The sequence below is a fragment of the Pterocles gutturalis genome, unplaced genomic scaffold (genome assembly GCF_000699245.1).
Source record: "Pterocles gutturalis isolate BGI_N339 unplaced genomic scaffold, ASM69924v1 scaffold30576, whole genome shotgun sequence".
In the NCBI taxonomy this organism is placed as follows: Eukaryota; Metazoa; Chordata; class Aves; order Pterocliformes; family Pteroclidae; genus Pterocles; species Pterocles gutturalis.
In genome coordinates this window covers 22,326-42,676 of record NW_010101431.1, presented here as the reverse complement: position 1 = coordinate 42,676, position 20,351 = coordinate 22,326, and the positions used below count along the sequence as shown (strand labels likewise).

Genomic DNA, 20,351 nt, shown 5'->3' with positions numbered 1-20,351 from the left:
GTAATGTTTCATTCCTTCCTGGGCAAGGCAGGCTTTTATTGAACCATGTAGAGGAGAGCAGTAATGGACTGGATTTTCATTATTAATGTGGTGCATGTACCCGGGGCATTGCGATGTTTGATGCTGCTGCTCCATGAGCAGTCAGCAGCGAGTTGGATCATCTTTCTGAGCAAGGATTTGTGTTTCCAGCATGGAGGGGTACTTCTAGTCTGTAAAGCCAGAAACAGCAAATGCATTTTCTTCATCTCTGCATCTCTTCTGGAGCCAGCTCGTCTCCATGGCAACATGTTAGACTGAGAGAGATGTGGAGACCAGGGAGGAAAGGAATGAGTTAGAAACAGCCAGGCGGTGGTGTGTGTCCCCCGTGTCAGCGCATCCGCCTTTTGATAGGATGGTTTCGTTAACACCCATCCGAGGCTTCTGTGCAGAGCTTCTTTATTAGAGCAGCCACCAGGGCATCTGCTTCTCCTTTCTGCATCCTTTTTCTATTTTTTTTATTTCATGTTTTTTTTTCCCCAAATACACTTGTCACACTCCCCTTCTATTTTAGTTGCAGCTTCATTGAAGATGTGCAGCTCATTTACAGCTTTCTGTGGGCTTCCTTGCGATACGGTATTTTGCAAAGGCAGGAAGGCATGGCTGCGTTTCACTTGACCTTAGCAGCGATGTGAAATCTCGTCTGTGTTGCTGAAGGATACTGACTATGCAGAAATTTATCGAAGCAGATTACTATGAACTGGACTGGTATTATGAAGAATGCACAGATGGTAAATATTTCTTTCTAGTCTATCGTTGCAGAATTTGGAGCTTGTAAAACAGAACCGTCATTATTAAATGGTTTTAAAAATGATGTACCTTGGAAAAGGTGGCACCCTGTTGTAATGGAGATGCCTGCATCTCTCTTGCACCTCAGCATCTCTTAGGACCATGCTACAAGAGGCTCTGCTGTACAGCTTTCTCTTTTCCAAAGGGAGTGGCAAATGCACTGTATGAGCAATCTTGGGGCAGGGGGAGAAATATTTGAAGCGCTAACTATATGTATAATCATTCAGATAAATTTTTAAATACACTTACTGTAAGATTCTGTATTGCTTTGAGTTTTAAGTCTTTGTGTTTTTTCTGCATTACCGATATCCTGTCATATGTCTATATTTAATGTGTTAATAGGTAGTATGTGTTTTCTCTCTGGTTATATGTCTGTGAAAGACATTTAAAACTGTAGCTTCTATAAAGTGAGTTCTGGGCCTCTTGTGATTATTTTTTTTTTCCCCCCAATATTTGCTTGGGCGATTATTTCTTTATCAGAGCACTGAGTGTTTTCATCAGACTTCTGATAGGAGGCAACTGAGGAAGGATGGGGAATGGCTAAAACTGCTCTCAGCAGAGTGGAAAAATCAAGATTCCTCATCAATGGCAATCAGTGGTAACCTCTAAACCAAAATGCAGCCTTTGGGAAAGCAGTAGTTGTACAAGGATTTTATTCTGGTTGGAGAGCTTGGCTTAAACGAGGCAAGTCCAAGATCACAGTGAAGCAAAGAACAGAAAGGAGTAAGGAGCGGAGGCCCAGGGGACGTTGTACGTATGTGGTACATAATGATATTTCATAGTGCTTTGTTAACAATATCAGAGGGGACATGAAGGGTAAAGGTGTGTGTGACAAAATTTGAATTGGTTTTTATGGTCTCTTGAGTGGTGTGTGCCTCTGTTTCTCTGTACTACATTTCGGAACAGAATGCAATTTTAGAAGCTTGTTAAACTTGAACTTCTCATGTTTAATTGATTATTCCTGTCCAGGTGTTCAAAGAGGAAAGGTGCATATTTTTTTGAAAGAACTGACCATGCTAAGTTGGACTGAATCCATTATGTAACCTTTATCCTCTAGGTTTAACCCTAGTAAAGACTGTAGCATCTGATTAATCCGCGTGATGTAACAGGCTGAGTTGGCCTGATTTTAGAAGCTTAAAAAAACAGAACAGTTGTACCATCACTAAAAGCTGTAGCTGATTTTTCCCAGGTTATACAGATAGTGGCTGCCTTATTGTTCTTTTTGATGGTCCTTTTGTCTTTCTGGTCAAAGCATCATTATGTGGAAGTGGGGCATGTCTGAGCTAAGAGCTCATCTGCTCCTTAGTTTTGTATGAAGGTGTGTGCTCCGCTGGAGAAACTGTGGGAGTTCCATGGGAACGCAATAAGCAACAGGTATTGGGCAAGCATTTAAGTATCCTGTGGGATCAGGGCCTCGGGTGCGCTGTAGTGATTGGTCTGATTCTGGGCTTACAAGTTTTCTTGTGAGTGCTGAGCCCCTGCTGTTCCCTGATGGAGTGGGAGATAAAAAGCATCTTTAAAATACAGTAGACAATGGAGCTTTTTCAAAAACCTAGAGGAGATGGCATATGATAAGAGATGCCTGTCTCTTGATTGATGTTTGATTTTTCTACCATTTCTTTGTCGATACCAGAGTCCTTTGCCTGAGATGCTTTTTATATTCGGTAGAGGCTGATAGGCAGTTGCAGCTCAGCTGACCTGTTTTGAATATCTATTTTAAGACATGGTGGAGTGTAGTTAGAGAGCTTATTTCTCTGCTATACATGGACTCTCTGGAACTTGAACAGGTTCAGTGACCAATTTATCCCCCCCTCCTTGAAAAGCCCACCCCAAAACACCCACACTTCTTCATCAACGTGTTTTTAAATTTGGGTGCTGCTGTTTCAGCCACTATTTGTAGGACTTGTTAGCTTACAGAGAATCTCTTTGTTCTAAATGCAGCATTGTTAGTAGTTGTGGTCAGAATTCATGTGGTTAATTGTTAATCTAAGTCTAGATATTTTTATTGATAAAGGAAGGTTAAAATGATTTGAATGCGTTGGAGTTCCTTGGAAATAGTGAGTCAAGATAAGAGGTTTTATTTGTATTGTGTCCAGCCTCACCCTTCTTGGTTTGTGTGTTTCCTGCTCAATTGCAGTTACTAAGGGTGGTCTGCACCTTGGTGCAAGCCTTGAACGAGGAATGTGCATGTATGTGCTTTAAGCATCGCAAGTCACTTAGCAAGCCCCCTCAGAGGAGTTCAGTGTCTTTAGCCACTAGATCTGAGTGGTGATTGCAGGAAGTATGCCAAATTTACTGTGCAGTTACAACCCATAAAAATGAATGTGCATTCTGGTATGTTCCTTAAGTCCCTGAGCATGTGTTTACAGGGAGTATTAAAAATCTCTTTTGGGTCTTTCCTGATTAGAATATCTGTTTTCAGAACTGCATACAATTTAGATATTTTTTTTTTCCCCCACAGCTGCCTATCATTTGGTATCTGTTGGAAACGTGGCTCTTTAGCAAGTAAATATTCCTGCACTAGTAAAAGGGTTTAATGCAGAATAACACTAAAACTGAGTTGATAGCATGAGGGTGCGGTACACATTCTTTCTCCACCCATTATGAATTTTCATCAGCATTTATCATATGCTGGTATCAATATAGGCATTACAACACTTACCTTTCGGATTTTATATGTCAGAGTCCTTCTGTGCAGTGTGCGTTGACATGACTCAGTTCAGAAGTCAGCTTGTGGGAACGTGCATTTATTCTCATTCTACTGTCATGTATAATGGGCAGCAACATGCAGGTTTTCAGTGTGTCCTCCACTGCCCTGCTCTCTTTTATCAGCTAGTTGGTTAGCTGTGGTTGAAAACTTGTCAGCAATATTAAAACTAATAGAGTTGGCAGGGTTGGACTTTTCTGTCCTAAGCTTTAAAGGCTGCTTCTTGCATTCCTTTAAAGATGTCTGGGTCTTACTGTTTTGTTAAGTCTCTGAATTTCCATTCTCTAGCTATTACCAAAATGTGGTAGATTGATACTGGGAGGCACATAGGCTTTTAAGACTTTTTTTTTTTTAAGAGAGTTTTAATTGATGGGAGAAATGAAGACATAGAAAAGCTCTAAGGAATCAGAAACTAGAAGTACTCCTCATTACTTTATTATTCAAATTACATCTTTTAATGTCATGATATGAGGAGGAAGGGACAATCTTTTTTTCCCCAACTGAGTTCCTGAGGCTGTTGCTCCTGGTGAATATTGCAGTAGATTTTGACAGTCAAAGTAAAGTTGTTAAATTTGAGTAGTAAGACCTTACTTAGAAATGAGTGTTCCTTTCCTCAGCAAGCACTTTTAACCTGTATTTCACATCCTTTGGCTGTTGTTTATATAAACACTGTCACATCATGTGTGTATAAATACCAACAGTTTAAAACTTAAAACAATTAATCATGTCTGTATACAATTTTAGTTCCTTCCCATCCGGTAGGACCTCGTACTTTCACACCACTAGAGAAATGGTAACAGAGAAATTGATCTTACAATACCCTAACCATTATGTTCTACTCGCTTGTAATGTTTGTCTGCTCCCCCCACCCCCCAGCAGTGATGTCCTCTCAGGGGGTGACAAGCTACCTTTGCCTTGCAGTGCCCCCACTTTGCTGGTAACCGCTTTGCTTCGTTCTGCAGATAGGAACGCGTTCTGCAGGCAGCAAAAGGCATCTTTCATTTGCCATTGACAATAAGGGAGGCAACCTGTCAAACGTTAAATATCTGTAGCTGTAAGAAGTTAAATAAGAAAGTTGACCTGCCCTGTGTGTGCAGCCAAGGTTAGCAAACACAGCCTGTTGGAAGCCAAGGGGTTTGAGCACAAGGAGTTTAGTTTGTTGTTGAGCAGAGAAGAGGTACAGACGCCCTTGGAAATACATTAGAGTGCTGTATGGGAACTCGAGGTGTTTCATGTCTCAGAGGTACAGACGCCCTTGGAAATACATTAGGGTGCTGTATGGGAACTCGAGGTGTTTCGTGTCTCTCAGCAGGCAGAGGAGGAAAGATGACTGTAGAAAACACAGCATTGGACAGCTGGTGTGGTATGTCGTTTAAATGCTTTGTACAAGCCTCATCTTTTTTGTGAAAGCAATTAAAAAAAAAAAAGCCCCAAACACCCACTCCCTTCACTCCAGCCCAATTCTCCCCAAGGTGGTTTTAGTCTCTCTTCTGGGTGGGATGAGCGTGTGTACAGGCTTTGGCTGTTCACTACTCCTGTGAAATCTGTTACCTTGCAACATCAGGCGACTTGGGAGGTGATTTACCTCTGCGAAGGTGCACACCCTTCTCCAGGCGTGACGGTTGGAGGCTGGGTGGGGCTTCGGTGTCCCTGAGACACTGGTTGCTGAGCGAAAACTGGCTACCCTCAGAGCTGGTATGAGGAACAGCATAAATCTGCTGGCAATTATTAGACAGATGGTATCTTCCCTCCTCCTCCACCCCATCTGTATGACACAAAGCTGTTGTGATAAGGACAAATCCTCAGTTGCTCTGGAGCTCTCTGGCTGAGCATGTGAGTGAGGAAAGATGGTGTCCTGCTTCGTGGAGACCTTGCTGGGCTCTCCCCAAAAATACAGCTTCCGAGGGAATGACTTCCCGTCTCCTGTGAGACTAAGGCGTCGTGTCGTGTCTGTCTGGGATAACTGCAGCAATGTCCGTAAACGAAGAGGAAAGCTTCGAGTATGACTATGAAGAGGAAAATAAGGGAGAATGCATGTTTGACAGGCAGACCCTTGAGATCCTGGAAGAAGGTACTTTTTACCTTTTGGTTTTAAACTTCTGTGGTAGTAGCACATGGCAACATCTAAGTGATTTGAGAGATATTTGTGGTTTTAAATCTACTAAATTTGACTTTTTTTTTTTAATGTGTAGCTGGTGCATTTGGATTAAATACCAAGCAAATGCTCATATGAATAGGATGAAAATTTACATATGCTTGTTTAAAATGGAATTACATGATTGGCAGATTTAGGCTGTGCAATACTTTTTTTTAATAATAAAACTGGATTTGGGAAATTATCTTTCTTTGGAAATATAGTGGATTTTTTTATATGTACATCTTATCTGCGTGTTAAAATTTACATATGCTTGTTTAAAATGGAATTACATGATTTGCAGATTTAGGCTGTGCAATACTTTTTTTTAATAATAAAACTGGATTTGGGAAATTATCTTTCTTTGGAAATATAGTGGAGTTTTTATATGTACATCTTATGTGCGTGTTATGAAGCTGTGTGTTAGGTTGTTACTCCAACAGGTACTTCTGAAAATGAGAAGAAAAAGGCAACAATTTTGTGTTTATCCATGAACTTGGAATCGCATAGACAGAAATTAAGAGATTAAGTAATGACATAGGCTTTTATGTGAGGCTTTAATATTGGATTTACTAAGCTATTTGAATACTGTGTGAGAGAAATGGCAAGATTCAAACCATAGCTTAATTGGCAAGATAAAATCTATTCTTCTAGAAGAATCAGTAACCGCACCTTAATATTAAAAGATTGATTTACAGACTACACCACTGAAATCACAGTACGCTAGGCTGTAACATTTTAAAAGAATTAAAAAAAAAAACAACCCTATTGGCGTTGTCTTTTGAACTTGGGGTAGTTATTTTTCACCGCGCTAGTACGTCCTTGCTGACTGTGCGTTGCTCACGACATTATGTTCTTCCAGCCTCCTCCATGGCGCTCACCCACAGTGTGACAGGACAGCTGGGAAGCCGTTGGCGTGCTGTGACCGCTCTTTATCCCTCCAAGTAGGGTCACAGCCGTCTGCCAAAATCCCATCTGCCTTCTGGAGGGCCTGGCCTGCTCCTGTGCTTGGGGAGCGGTGGGGGGGCTGGAGGAACTGCTGGCGTGTTGGGTTAAAATGTGGACTTCTAGCAAGTCATGCCTCAGAATGACACATTTTTCAAGCTCCTGTGACAGTAATCTCTTAAAATTTTTAAGCTCTTTAGGTGAATGTGTTCTCTCAGGGCTGTCTCAAATGTGACAGGCACCAGCAGGCCTGGAGCTCCTGCCCCAGTTTAGCTGCCAAAAACCCCTTCGTGGAGGAGAAGCTCCCATGTGTTTACCTGTAAGCACGTGAAATCTTTCTAGTCTGGGTCAGTAACAGAGCTGATGGCACATTTTAGGTATGATTTTCCTGAGTTTATTTGAAAAGGAATACAGGTGGTATGGCACAGTGTCAGAATTCCTCACACACTTGGCTCCCGTCAGTGTAGTGCTCGCAGGGCATAGCTACCGGGGGCTAAAAATCACAGCTTCGGTTCTAGAGCAAGTGCTTTATCCTTGGAGTGCAAAATAGCCTTCCAGACATGAAACCAACGTGATCTGAGGAGTCTGAGTCTGCCAGGGTCTCCGATGGCTGATCTGTGCCAAGTGGTATCCGACAGCAAGGAGCAGGGCTGGTCAGCGTTGCTGTGTCTGTTCTGCATGTCTTCGATGTACAATGTTTAGGATGCCATGAACTTGCCATTTTATCTTGCAGGGGGGTGGGACTGGGTGAGCCTTAAGGTCCTTTCCAACCCAAACCATTCCATAATTCTATGATACCGATGTGTTCAACTGACAAGAAATAAATGCAGAGCAAATCCCTGCAGCTGTACTCACATCAGGAAACACAGGAATGTGGGCACCCATAAATTTGCAAACTTTAAGAGGGTATGAGGATGGTTCGAGGTATCTCAAGGCAGAAGAAATACTTGATCGGTGTAGCATTTATCCATTTGTGTGTTTGGCTGTTAAAAAACCCGAATACTTTGAACTGTAAAGATGTCCCTGGTAGGATGTATTTAATGCGGTCATGAAAGTAAAGTGATGGAAGCTGTCTCTGTTCTTTGTTTCCTGTTTTGGATCTGTGACGTTAGTTTCAAAGCAGTTAGCAAGCACATTTTCTGACTCAAGTGTTTCTGGAATTCTATGGTTCCTGCATTTGCTGTAGACTTTCTTATTCTTGCTTTCTTTCTTGTCTAACAGCCTTCTGTATAAACTGAGGGGTGCAAAGTGTATTTGGTTGGGATGTTTGCATGCATCCGTGCATTTGGACTTCCTATCGCCCTCAGGCAAAACTACTACTGATTTGCAAGGGAGCAGAAAGAGGTCAGAGAATTAGCACCATAGGTTTTGTAGTAGAGTGTTGTCCTTCATTTGCTCTTGATTTATCTTTATGGTGCTGTTACTAGGCTGTCATATTAATCAGAAAAACCAGCAGGCCAGACACCTACCATGCAGAATCCATTAGAGATGTTGAGGATTTTTTTCCCCTCCATGCTTCACTCAAAATGAGTATTCAAAATTGTGGCTCTTTCACTGGTAGTTGGTTTTGGTTGGTGGTGTGTTTTTTTGGTTTTGTTTTTTTTTTTTGAACACTGAGGATATAAAAATTGCTGTGCCAGCAATTAGCCGAAGGTTATTTTGTAATCTGTGGAGGCTGAATGACTGCATGTTTAGACACCGTAGTGATAAGGCTGTGGTGTTATTCTGCTGTGTTAAAGATTAAATGACAAGTTCTGAAGGAAAAGCCAAGTGAGCAGCCACACATACCAACCTTTATCACTTTCTCTTACAGCTGAGTGGCTTTATTGTGTCTGTGGGAGCACTGTCCTTTTATCAGCTTGGATGTTTGGAAGGTTATACATGCACCTGAAGCAGGATGGAGTGAGGTTGCCATAGTCATAATCAGTGGGGTTTTTTAGTGCTAGATACAGAGTGAAAATGAGCTTGCTATTGACAATCTCAAAAGTGATTTTATAGGAGCGAAGGAATGTTGTAACCAAGGGAACTATTTAGTGTACAGTTGCTTTGGAAAACAAACCACTGACATCAGGATTTCCGATAGATGTTTTATTGCATGACTACGTTTAAAAATACAGGGTTTATGGTGATTTTTTTTTATTATTGTGAGTAGTCCTCTGGATGTGATATCATCTGTCTTTATGTGAAGTTTTTATGGAAATCTTCAGTTTAGCCCCTTTGTTTACTATAGCTGATGTTCTCTGCAAGTAACTTCATTTTTTTTTCAGTGGATTCCTGGTGAGTCAGCTTTTCACAATGGTATAGTTACTCTTTGTACTGCTGTGTCATTTTTGTTACATTATTACTTTGAAGGGTAGACTTTTTACTGTTACCATTTTCAGACTTAATTATTTGGGTAAGTGTAATTATCTTTTGAATTACATTCTTTGGAGTTCACTGGCACTACTGATGTCACTAAATATTGTAAATATTTTCAGGATTTGATCCTCAAAAATAGAATTTGACAAACAGGAAAATAAGCAGAAACAAATTGTACTTCTTGCTGTAGTTCAAGAAACTTTCAGATGTTCAAGTATGGAAAAAAAATGAACTTCCAACGTTTCAACAGATACCTAAGTACTGTTGCACTTGATATATATCATTGATATACCTTCGAGGTGATCAACTGTATATTTATGTATATTGTATATTTATAAATTGGGTAGCATTGTTTCCTTAGGGTGACAAACTGTCTCTTGGTAATATTACTGTACTCAATACACTACTTTTTTAAAAATCTAAATCTTATTAGGTGTTATCTGTCTCTCCCCCCCACCTTAATACAGAATTGAACAACATTAGCCAATCTGTCAGACTGAGCTTTAACTGGCTTTGTCAACGGTAAATCCCCTGAAGGACCGTTTGTGCTACAGCAGTGTGGTAACCAGTAGTCTGTATAATCAACTCAACTTCGCTAGCAATCCCTCTTTCCAGAATTACACAGTTTGAGGAATAGGTGTAGCTGAAAACGAAAAGAATGTCAGGGTAGAGCAGAAAGTGCTGTTGTTTCCTGTGATTATAGGTGGTTTTTTAAAAACTTGCACGCTTCTGGATGAGTCAGTTTATGTGCTTAAGAGATCACCTGTGGTGATAGACTAGACTTCTGCGTACTTCCTTCAGTCTAAGGAAACTCCTGGTTCCACTGTGATGATGAATCATCTCACCCAGCCTTAGTAAATATTTTTATGAGTGATACTGTGGCCACCGTGGCATGGTCTGGGTATTAGAAGAACCCTTTATTATTTTACCTGCATTTTTTATTTACTTTGCTGTCTCATACCATAGAACTCTGTTCTTATCAACTTAATATGACGTGGTATCTTTATGTTAAGCAGTGTTACTAACAATATTAGAGTTGCTTATTCATGGAGTAATTTTACTGCACATAATTCAATGACTAAGTGACATGATAGAATGCTAATTCTGTAACTAAGAACATCTGGTTTCACTTGGGTTTTTTTAAGCTCAAGACATTGGGCTTCAGAGAAGAAAGCTTTAACATTTTAATGGTTTGTTCTGCCACTGACAAAAGCAAATACTTGTTACAGGAGAGAAACACTGATAGTCTCAGTTTAACTCAAAGCTTTGATGTACTTTTTTTTTAGCTTTTGATATACTTAACCAAAAGTTGACTTAAGATGAAAACTTATGCAAACCTGAACTCTATAGGATATTTTCCTCTAGTGTATTGCCAGTATGATCAATGTTGTGTTTTGGGTTTTTTTTGCAGTTTTATGTGCTGAAAGAGTGGGCCAGATGACTAAAACATACAATGACATAGATGCTGTCACACGTCTTCTTGAAGAGGCAAGTATTACAGCTCTTTAAGGACCCACACACAGTATGAGAAAGTAGTACAGAAATTGTATGGTACCACTGCTAAAGACTGTTGCTAGACTGTCCTCCAGTGAGGAGGACTAAGTGCTCTGAGTGTATGTACACTTTATCTCATTGGTAAGGTAAATATAAGTAAAGGTCATTTGTTTACTTCAGTCATATGGATTAATTACTTGTGGTTATTTTTCAGTTGAGACCATTTAACTTGCTCTTGGCCCAATATTTGCCATAATGAATGAGGGAGGGATCATCTTAAAACAATACATATTTTTACAGTACAGTAAAGCCAATAGTTTCATTATTGGTGGATTTTTTTCTCTTTTAAAATGTAAAAAAAAAGTTCACACATAGTCTTGTATTCATAATTATTATGTCAGATAATGTCTTTCCAGGGAAGTGCATAGACACAGAATTAGAAAATATCTAATACTCCATTTGTCTCCAAGCCTTTTCATCTTTGCCCTAAATTTGGTTGGTTTGGTTTCTGGTGTTTTTTTTTTAATACCATTATTATGTAAAGTGTTATTACTGTAATCTTTGGCATTCCAGAAGTGGCAAAAAGCAATTGTCAAGGTATGATGCTTATGTTCAATAAATACAATGATAAATTGTTTGACAGAAATTGGCTGCTTTTTTGCAGTAAACTTGAGCAATGATTTTCCAAATAATGTTTATGAAAAATTATTTAGATGAAAACTGTTACAATTGTATGAGTTCATGGCTGAGTGTAGTTTAATCCTTCATACTTATTTGCTTGTTTTTTTGTGATAGCAATGTCAAAAATGGGCTCTGTGTAGCCAAGATACATCGGGTGGTCTCTTCTTCCTCTATAGATTCTGCAAGGAAAAAAGCATGGGGATGCTCACATCTCCCACTGACACTTGATAGATCTGATCTTGGGACAAAGTCCTGCATTTTGTGTATTGAGCTGGACTCTTTTAAAGACCTTTCTATGCAATATCAGTTAAAACTGGTGCTTTACCTAAAAGATTTGTTTTGGAATAACTAATTAACCTGCGGTAACAGCCTGTTACCTGTTTGTGTCCTGTTCCCTTTGTCTTGTTGGGCTGAGATTTACTGGCATTTGTTTCCGTGGCTCCTTCTAGTAATGATGCAGCATTCTGCCAAACGGTTTCCTCCCCAAAGTCTATGTAGCCAAATGTCTGTAGATCCAGAAACCGCACTCACGGGAGCAATGCTAGAAGGACTTGCTGAGCCCATGTTTTAAAGCTTCTGGTGTACTTCTCTATCTGGATGATAGCAAAGGAAAAACGGGGGAGTGTGTAATAGATGAACCTTTAATAAAACAAATACCTTCAGTGAGCTTTTTTGTTTTATGTGACCATCATTTCTGATTGAATCACTCTATTTCTAGGCAGACGTGCACTTGCAGCTCCTTTCGCTGTTCCCCAAATGATGGTTATCACAAGAGATTTACATGTGTTTGCAGAAAATAAGGTGTAACTCCTTCTGCTACCTTCACATACAAAAGCAAAAAATAATATATTTTTTTCTGCTTCGTATTTATGAAGTGAACAAAATTACTGAACAATAAGTTTGATACGTAAACCGAATGTTTTTTCGATAACTTAGTGGGACCTATTGTTCTGAAAGATTGTACATAGATTATATAAAGATTTTATGGCTAGATAATGCCAGTAGCTTTCAATGCAAATATAAACCTGACCTTCACAAACCATTTGGAAAATGCCATTTGTAGATACAGCAGTGACCAATGACCTCGCTTTTTATTTACTGATTATCCATAGCTTCGTTTTATTTTCTACTATGAAAGCCTCTTCATTCAAATTCATTGGCTTCAAGATCCATGTGATCAGGAGCTGTAGGTTTTGTAGGCTTTGCCATTAATGTACACATGGCAAAAGGTGTTTTGTTTTGTTTAGTCAGTCTTTTCTGAATAATGTGGGTGTAATAAGCAGAAATAGGAAAGGAAAATTAGAAAAAAAACCCCCAACAAACCCTCACAGAAGGGAAATATTTTTATTGTTTAGGCACTTGTTCCTTCCCTTTCATGACAATTTTACCCTCCCTCTGATCCTTTACTGAATGACAAGTTTGAAATTAGCTTTCTTTTCTTAATGTTTCACAGAAAGAACGGGACTTAGAATTAGCTGCTCGAATTGGCCAGTCACTATTAAAGAAGAATAAATCACTGACAGAAAGAAATGAGTTCCTGGAGGAGCAAGTAGAACACATCAGGGAAGAGGTAAGATATTATTATATACTTACATTGTTTCAAGTAACACCTCGTGTCTTCCACATGCCATTGAATTTGTAATCATCTATTTATACGGTTACTATTTCTTACTGTACCCCTCTGAATGGGGAGTCGGATGCTATAGGTACTGGCAGATTCTTGATGGATATGTCTTGGACAGAACCGTACAGGATGCTTTAAAAGAGAAAAAAATGCAGCAAAAGCTGGAGATGATCTAGTGCCCATCCGCTGACGGTATCTGAATCCTTACTGCTTAAGGAGGCTGAGCTGTAGTGCTAGGCAAATTGTTATTTTTGGCTCAGCTTTTTAGCTCTTCTGTAATGAGGAAAGTGAGCCTTCTGAAATTAAAGCATGGATTTTGTTCCATGGTTTTCTGAAATTTGGTTGGTTGGGGTTCCTCCCCTCCCCCGGCATTTTAGAAGGAATGTCTCAGGAGGCCTTGGTGCCTTAGGGGGTCTGATTACAAAGAATAGCCTTAGTAAAGTAAATGGCCCTGTTTGCTTCAAATTCTGCACAGTTTGAGTGCTTTATTGCATTGAGTCTGCTTTTTGTTTCATGAAAATGCAGCTTAAATCTATTTTATTGATATTCTCTGGGTTTTTTGTCAGTAATAATTAGAAATAAAAATATATCTACGATACAAAGAGCAGAAGTTGAATAAAAACAAATGTGCTCTGCAATTTGTGCATTGGAAAGTGAAAACTGAGGACCAAGTCTTACAGTGTAAAGGGGAGGGAACAGATCTGTCTGACCAGTTACGCTATTTATTAGTTATGCTAATTTTTTAATTAATCAAGGTTAAGTTTGTGGAGCTGACAATTGCAGGGTGTCATAATCACCCAGTTTTGGTGTTTTGTTCCTTTTTGATACATGTATGTACTGAATAGGATTGCTCATCTTAAAGAAGGTGAAAGAGAAACATGTGTAATAGCAGTGGATAATTGCATTTTTGAACTTCTGAAAAATAACATCTAATGGCTAATTTAAAAGGTAGCCTTTTCATTCTTTCTGAGAATTAAAGGAGCTGGTCCTGGTCTGTTCCAGTGTTGGCTTCTTGATTTAGTCTGAAAGTGATGCTTGAAGGATAAATAACTAATTTATAGTAGGTTTACTTCAGAATGTGCCTAGAAAAGCAACTTACTGACCTGCGAGCTCTTTCTTTGTGCAGGTTTCTCAGTTGCGGCATGAGCTGTCCATGAAAGATGAGCTGCTCCAGTTCTACACCAGTGCCGCTGAAGAAAGCGAGCCGGAGTCCATCTGTTCCACCCCGTAAGTATCGATCTACAACGCTGAAAAAACTTGATCTGGGACTAAGCAGGGGTAGTTCGGACAACTTAATAGCTTTGAAAAGTAGTAAAACGATCCTTGTATTGGCAGAAACTATAAATGGGACTCTGAACTTGGTGCATATCACCAGCTGGAAGGATTTGCTGTGGACCAGCTGGCTATGGTGGTGCCAACAAGAGTCAGGAGGGAAAAGTACAGGGGGAGGCTGCTGGCGCAATAAATAAATAAAATGTTCTGTTAAAAATCACTGCAAATACATCACTGCCCACACATACTGGCATGAACAAAGCTGTATTTCATGTGGCTCTACTGGTTTTGAGAGCTCTGTTCAGTCTGTTCGCCAGTGAGATTTGCCATAAGACAGGTAAAAATTAGATAAACCTGTTGTTTTCATTATAAGGCTGAAGAGGAATGAATCTTCTTCCTCCGTCCAGAACTACTTTCATTTGGATTCTCTTCAAAAGAAACTCAAGGACCTTGAAGAGGAGAATGTTGTGCTAAGATCTGAGGTGAAATCTCTCCCTTGCTGTTTTGCTTAATACAGTTGTTCATTTAAATCCTAGAACATGGGTATTAAGAAGCACGTATTAAAGGCTGAGAAAGTCTGATTAAGAGCATATAATTCCACATGTGATACAGATGTCTTTATAGCTGTTTAATCACCGTTAACTCTAACCATGATGAGCTGACCAGATCAAGCTCTTCATACTAGTCTTTTGTATGTTCAGGGCTTTTTTTTAAATTTTAAGTGCAAAATACACAAGTGCCATCTAGTGGGGTTATGGTGAAGTGGTGCAAGTTTCTCTGCAGTAATGTTTCTGCTGAATGGTCACCTGGCCCATTTTTCCAGAACATGAGGGAAGGCAGGCAAAAACTGTAGTTTCTCACTGTCTTCCTGGAGGACTGATTAGAAAAGCTTTTCTTTCTAAAGCAGATGGAAATGCAGCAACAGCCTGGCAAAGAATAAACGTGCTAATGTAGCATATTTGGTGTGGATTTCTTGAACAGGCCTGTCAGCTAAAGACTGAAACCATTACTTACGAAGAGAAGGAACAACAGCTTGTCAATGACTGTGTAAAAGAGCTAAGTATGTCCTTATTTCTTTTCCCTTCTCATTCAAAATTGTTCACTTAAAAAAAAAAAAGACAACTGAGTCGAGATCAGTCAGTCATGTTTTTCTCTGTTACTTCTTTTCTTTGCATAAATGGTTGTGAGGAGAAAATTTCTGTCTGAAATTTCACAGCAGAAAATTCTGGCTGTATGCTAAATCCTTCTCAGTTGCGAAGTAGTTTTGCATAGGAAATGTTATTGTTAAGGGAAAAGAAAATACAGTCTCCTTTGCTCCGTGGTCACTTCGTGTCTTTCTGGTTTTGTGTCCTGCTGCTGTTTTTCCAAAATACCTTGCTGTGTATTGGGGAAGGATTCTGCTGAATCCAGTGATTTCTAAAAGAACATCTTTCTGCTTTTCTGTTTTTGGGTTCATAATGTTAATTGTAATTGCTTATCTTAAAGGGGATGCAAACATCCAGATTGCCAATATCTCCGAAGAGTTAGCGAAGAAAACTGAAGATGCTGCCCGGCAGCAGGAGGAAATCACCCATCTTCTCTCTCAGATAGTCGATCTGCAGAAAAAGGCCAAAGCTGTAAGGAATCCAGTTGCAAGACTACCATTGTGATTTGCTGCTATTGTAGCTGGAAGACATGTTACAATCCTCTGTATCTTAGAGCCTAAAGGAAATTTTTCACCCTCCTTATCTGGGTGACCTTGTTTGATGTTTAATATCTAGCATACTTGACTAGAAAGCATCAGTTTGTTAGAAGACACATGTAGGATATATCAAATACAATAGTTAAATTTAATTTAAATATTAGATGTGAAATTCTGCACTAAACTTAAGGACTTCGGTAAGACAAGCATGTCAATACAAGTATTCCAGTGGACACGTACTCATTAGTGTTAGGGTCTTGGAGGTTCATCTAGCAGGGCACAGACTGATGCAGGGTGTTCTTGTGTTAACATTTAAAAGTGTTGTTTAAATGTTTCTAAACTAATGCGTGGACTAATATTGCTGCAGAGACGGTCTTGAGAAAACTTTGAATTTTCCTGCTTACCTGTAGTGTAAGATACAAACATTGTCACAAGACAAAACATCACAGTATTTCTAACATTTTTTGGCATATTTTAGTGTGCAGTTGAAAATGAAGAACTTGTCCAGCATTTGGGAGCAGCTAAAGATGCCCAGAGACAGCTCACAGCAGAGGTGAGTGCATTACTTACTATTACAATAATTTAGTCATCGGGCCGTGGATGTTCACTTTACCAGGGGAGTTTTTGTCTAAGCTGGATCAGAAGTATTAAATAATTTTGGCTATGTGTATAGGATGAAAGAACATTAATGTTTCTGGTAGAGTTCAAAACCGTTCCCTTCCTTTCTCTTCTCCTTCAACTGGCACACTTTTTGAAAAACTGAGGCTTATGTGCTCTATAGGAGCCCCTTTAGAGCTTGACTTCTCTATGCTGATAGTTTAAGCCTATTTTGAGTAGTGAGATAACACGAAAGAGCTCTATTTGTTGTGGGTGTATGTATGTATGTATTTATATAAGTCTTGGTTTTAAAATTCCTAAGTCCTTCAGGACACTTTGAAATGTCTTGTCCTTTTTCCATGTTGTTTGCCACTGTGGTTGTTATGGCAGGAATTAGGCACCATATCTGATCAGACTAAAGAAGACTAGAGGTTCTTTTAGCTTTGTATCTTCTCCTTGACAGTGGCTTCATGTTGATATGTAGGACAGGAAATGGAGCCAGCAGTTCCTTCCCCCCCCCGGCCCTTCCTCTTACTAATCAATGTTATTTATTATTTTCAATTATATTCACTCTTTGGAGTTCCTTTCCCTTAAAGTGGCGTATTCTCTACACAATTATCCTTTACTAGGATGAAAAGAAATTGCAGGCTTTTTGTGATGATAGGGCAGCCTGTAAAGTCTTGGACTTTTTTCTGTGTGTTACAGTTGCGGGAGCTGGAAGACAAGTACGCAGAGTGCATGGAGATGCTTCATGAGGCTCAAGAAGAGCTGAAAAACCTTAGGAACAAGACTATGCCAAATGCTATATCACGTCGGTACCACTCTCTCGGTCTCTTCCCTATGGTAAGCAGATATAAGAAAAAAACCTGCACATGCCAGAAAACAACCAACCAGAGGAGATGTGAGTGTTTGCATCTGACTTACAGCTTCAGGGATGGGGTGCTAGGCTGGACACAAGCACGGGTGAAATGCGTTAAAGTGTTAAAGGATACCTGAGCGGTCAGTTTTACATACCTGGTTCTGAAACAGCAGTGCTGTGCACTTGCTTTTTTTTTTTGGCTGTGGCATTATATACAAGCTGCAGGTGGTTGTGCTTGTGCTGTGAATCATGGGGAGTGTTAATATATCGTTACACAGTTCTATACATCTTTGTTATGCATCTCCTGGACTGTGGTGGCTGATTTTCGGTAGGAGCTCCCTGTTTTTTAGGCTTCCTGGTTTTTTAGGATCTTTTGACAGATGCTATATGTCCTCAGATGGTAAGTACTGTGGCGATATGAAGCTAAGCCATAATCTGTCAGTGTTTTAGGTCCATTCATTAGTCTTCCAGTTTTCCAGTCAATTTTCGTTTTTAAACCTTTCTTTTTTCAGGAATTACACCTGATTAGTTGCTGATTATTGTGTATAAGTAATTCTTTTCTGTAATGACAACCTATTAATACTATGATGTTTGTTTTTCTTTTGTGCTTATTTTTAACAGGATTCTTTGGCAGCAGAGATAGAAGGGTCAATGAGGAAAGAGCTCCATTTAGATGAACCCGACTCTCCTGACTTGGCGTACGACTGAAAGAATTGGTTCCTAATTGATTTATTATATCAGAAGTTAATTATTATTTGTTGAGAAAGGAAAAGCCAGGAAACAGTTGAGCTAGGGGTTTAGAAAGAAATATTTATGGCAGGGTGTGAATGATGGAGAGAAAGGAATAGAAATTGTCAGGTTATTGGGGTGGTTGTGTTTTCTGCTAAAGCTACCAAAAGAAAATGCCTGTATTTCTATGTTTTATTTCTGGTGTGTTTTTTCTCTTTGTTTTAGGTGCTATTTAAAGGGGTTGGAAGTTGGTTTCTAAAAGAAAAGATACAAGATTTTCTTGCATAGAGATACTCAGCAGAGCAAATTCAAATTCTCTTTTAAAATGGATTATCCAGTTCATGGTTAAGAACTGAATGAAGATCAATTTTGTTTTTTAAAAACTCATTTCCACGCCATGGCTTTAAGGGATTTTTAGCTAATGTGCTAAAATACTCTTACCCTTAATTTTTATTAATATTTGAGAGTATCCATACACATAATTTTCAAATGTTCTGTCTAAAGTATTCTAGGATGATGGAAGTATTATATTGATGGATAGAATGTAATGGCCAGACTGTAGCAAGGATGGGACGCTGTGCGTACTACTTTCCAGAAAATATAAAGCCAATGTGTCTGGTGGAGCTGTGAATAGGAAAGGTCGTTAACTAACTGTTAACCTGTTTCTCTGTTCCTTCTTAAGGTAAGAAGGCATTGTGTGATTATCAACTGTGTTTATGTCTTACCAGTCATCAGAAGCGGGTCTTCGAGACAGTAAGGAACGTTAACCAAGTTGTCAGGCAGAGATCCATGACTCCGTCACCAATGAATATCCCAGGCTCTAACCAGTCCTCTGCTATGAACTCGGTCATTTGTAGCTGCATCAGCACTCCACGTTCCAGTTTCTACGGGGGAGACATCTCTAACATTATGATAGACAACAAGACCAATAGCATCATCCTAGAGACAGAATCCTCTGACAATGGGTCAGTACTGTAGCACCAGGCTTGGCTTTTGCTTTGTTTCTGACATAAAGTCTCCTTTTGTCTTAGATTGTGCAGTTAAGGCACTGATGTACATCTTCAAAAGTTACCTTATTTTGTGCTTATAGTTCTTAAGCACTCAAGTTTACTTAAAAAGGGAAGATCAATGCCTGCAACTCACACTTGTTCTGAGATGCAGCAGCACCAGATGGTGTAAAACCACCCATTATCTTTGCAACTGTGGGTTGACAGTTAAAACTAATTATATTTTCATGAGTTTATGTAAATGCCAGGGAGTTCTGATCTAAGTTGCAGCTACAGCTAATTTAAAGGTATTGGTGAATATCTCAGAACTGTTGTGTGGATGTTTTAAGCATCTCTAAGATTTTTTTTTTTTCTTCCTCCTCTCTCTTTTTTTTTTTTTAAAATTTTTGTGTGTGTCTGTTTCCCCCCCCTATTATGTTTTAGAAATGAAGACAGAATGAAGAAACCTGGAACTCCAGGGACTCCAGGCTCCAGTGACCTAGAGACTGCCCTTCGTAGGCTGTCCCTCAGGAGGGAGAATTACCTCTCGGAGCGGAAGTTCTTCGAAGAAGAGCAGGAAAGGAAGTTGCGGGAACTGGCAGAAAAGGGCGAACTCCATAGTGGTTCCATTACCCCTACAGAGAGCATCATGTCGCTAGGAACTCACTCCAGATTTTCAGAATTCACTGGATATTCAGGAATGTCGATCAGCAGTCGCTCCTACCTGCCAGAAAAGCTTCAGATTGTGAAACCACTAGAAGGTGATAACAAAGGGCCTCGGCCTTTATCTGTTCTTCTTAGTGACTCTTTGTGGTCTCTTATCCATCACCAGAAAGCAGGAAACCTTTGCAATACATATTCTTTTTACTTCAGAGACAGTAATCCACGCTGTTGGTTTGAAATCTTCTAACTACTACATTTTTCCTCAAGCCTTACAAGCGTTAGGAAACAATTCCAGCCATGGCAGTAAAATAAACATTGCGGGCCACACATGCATCAGCAGTGCAGCCTTGCATCTAACCCCAATCCCAGCACTGCCATTTCATGCTTAGAAAAGGAAGGTGCTTGAAATCTAAGCAAGAATATTAGTTGATCAAATCTCAGTTCTGCAAATCAGTGTCTGGAAAAGAACTTTACGTACTTCAAATAGTCCAGTTGGTTTCGCAGGACTAGCAAGTCCAATTTCTGCCATACGTTGTCTCAGAAGAAGGCAAGATATAGGTAGATGGTAGTCAGGGCTAGAGCTTTGTTCAGAGTTAAGTGCATTTCTGTAGTCTGTCTAACAAAGCTGACCGAGCAGATATGATACAGTCTGGCTTCCGTTGTTGCTGGAAGTTAAAATTGAGTAAATTGCTTCAGGTTTTAAACAAGATGAAGTTGTTTTCCTGTAGTACTTCACAGATATGCCAGTTACCTAGTTTAGCTTTGGTTTCTCTCTTTTCCTTTAACAGAACTCTGG

At 39.6% G+C, this 20,351-nt stretch overlaps 1 protein-coding gene across 1 annotated transcript; it reads left to right on the top strand.

Annotated features, from left to right (window-relative positions):
• The first annotated feature begins 442 nt into the window (after positions 1-442).
• Positions 443-20,064, top strand: TRAK1 (trafficking protein, kinesin binding 1). Its single transcript, XM_010083438.1, has 12 exons — positions 443-767; positions 10,381-10,457; positions 12,598-12,714; positions 13,895-13,995; positions 14,414-14,522; positions 15,022-15,100; positions 15,526-15,656; positions 16,200-16,274; positions 17,024-17,161; positions 17,799-17,875; positions 18,635-18,871; positions 19,337-20,064. Exons 1-12 carry the CDS (start codon positions 704-706, stop codon positions 19,800-19,802), a joined length of 1,671 nt encoding a protein of 556 aa, XP_010081740.1. The 5' UTR covers positions 443-703; the 3' UTR covers positions 19,803-20,064.
• The last annotated feature ends 287 nt before the right edge of the window (positions 20,065-20,351 follow it).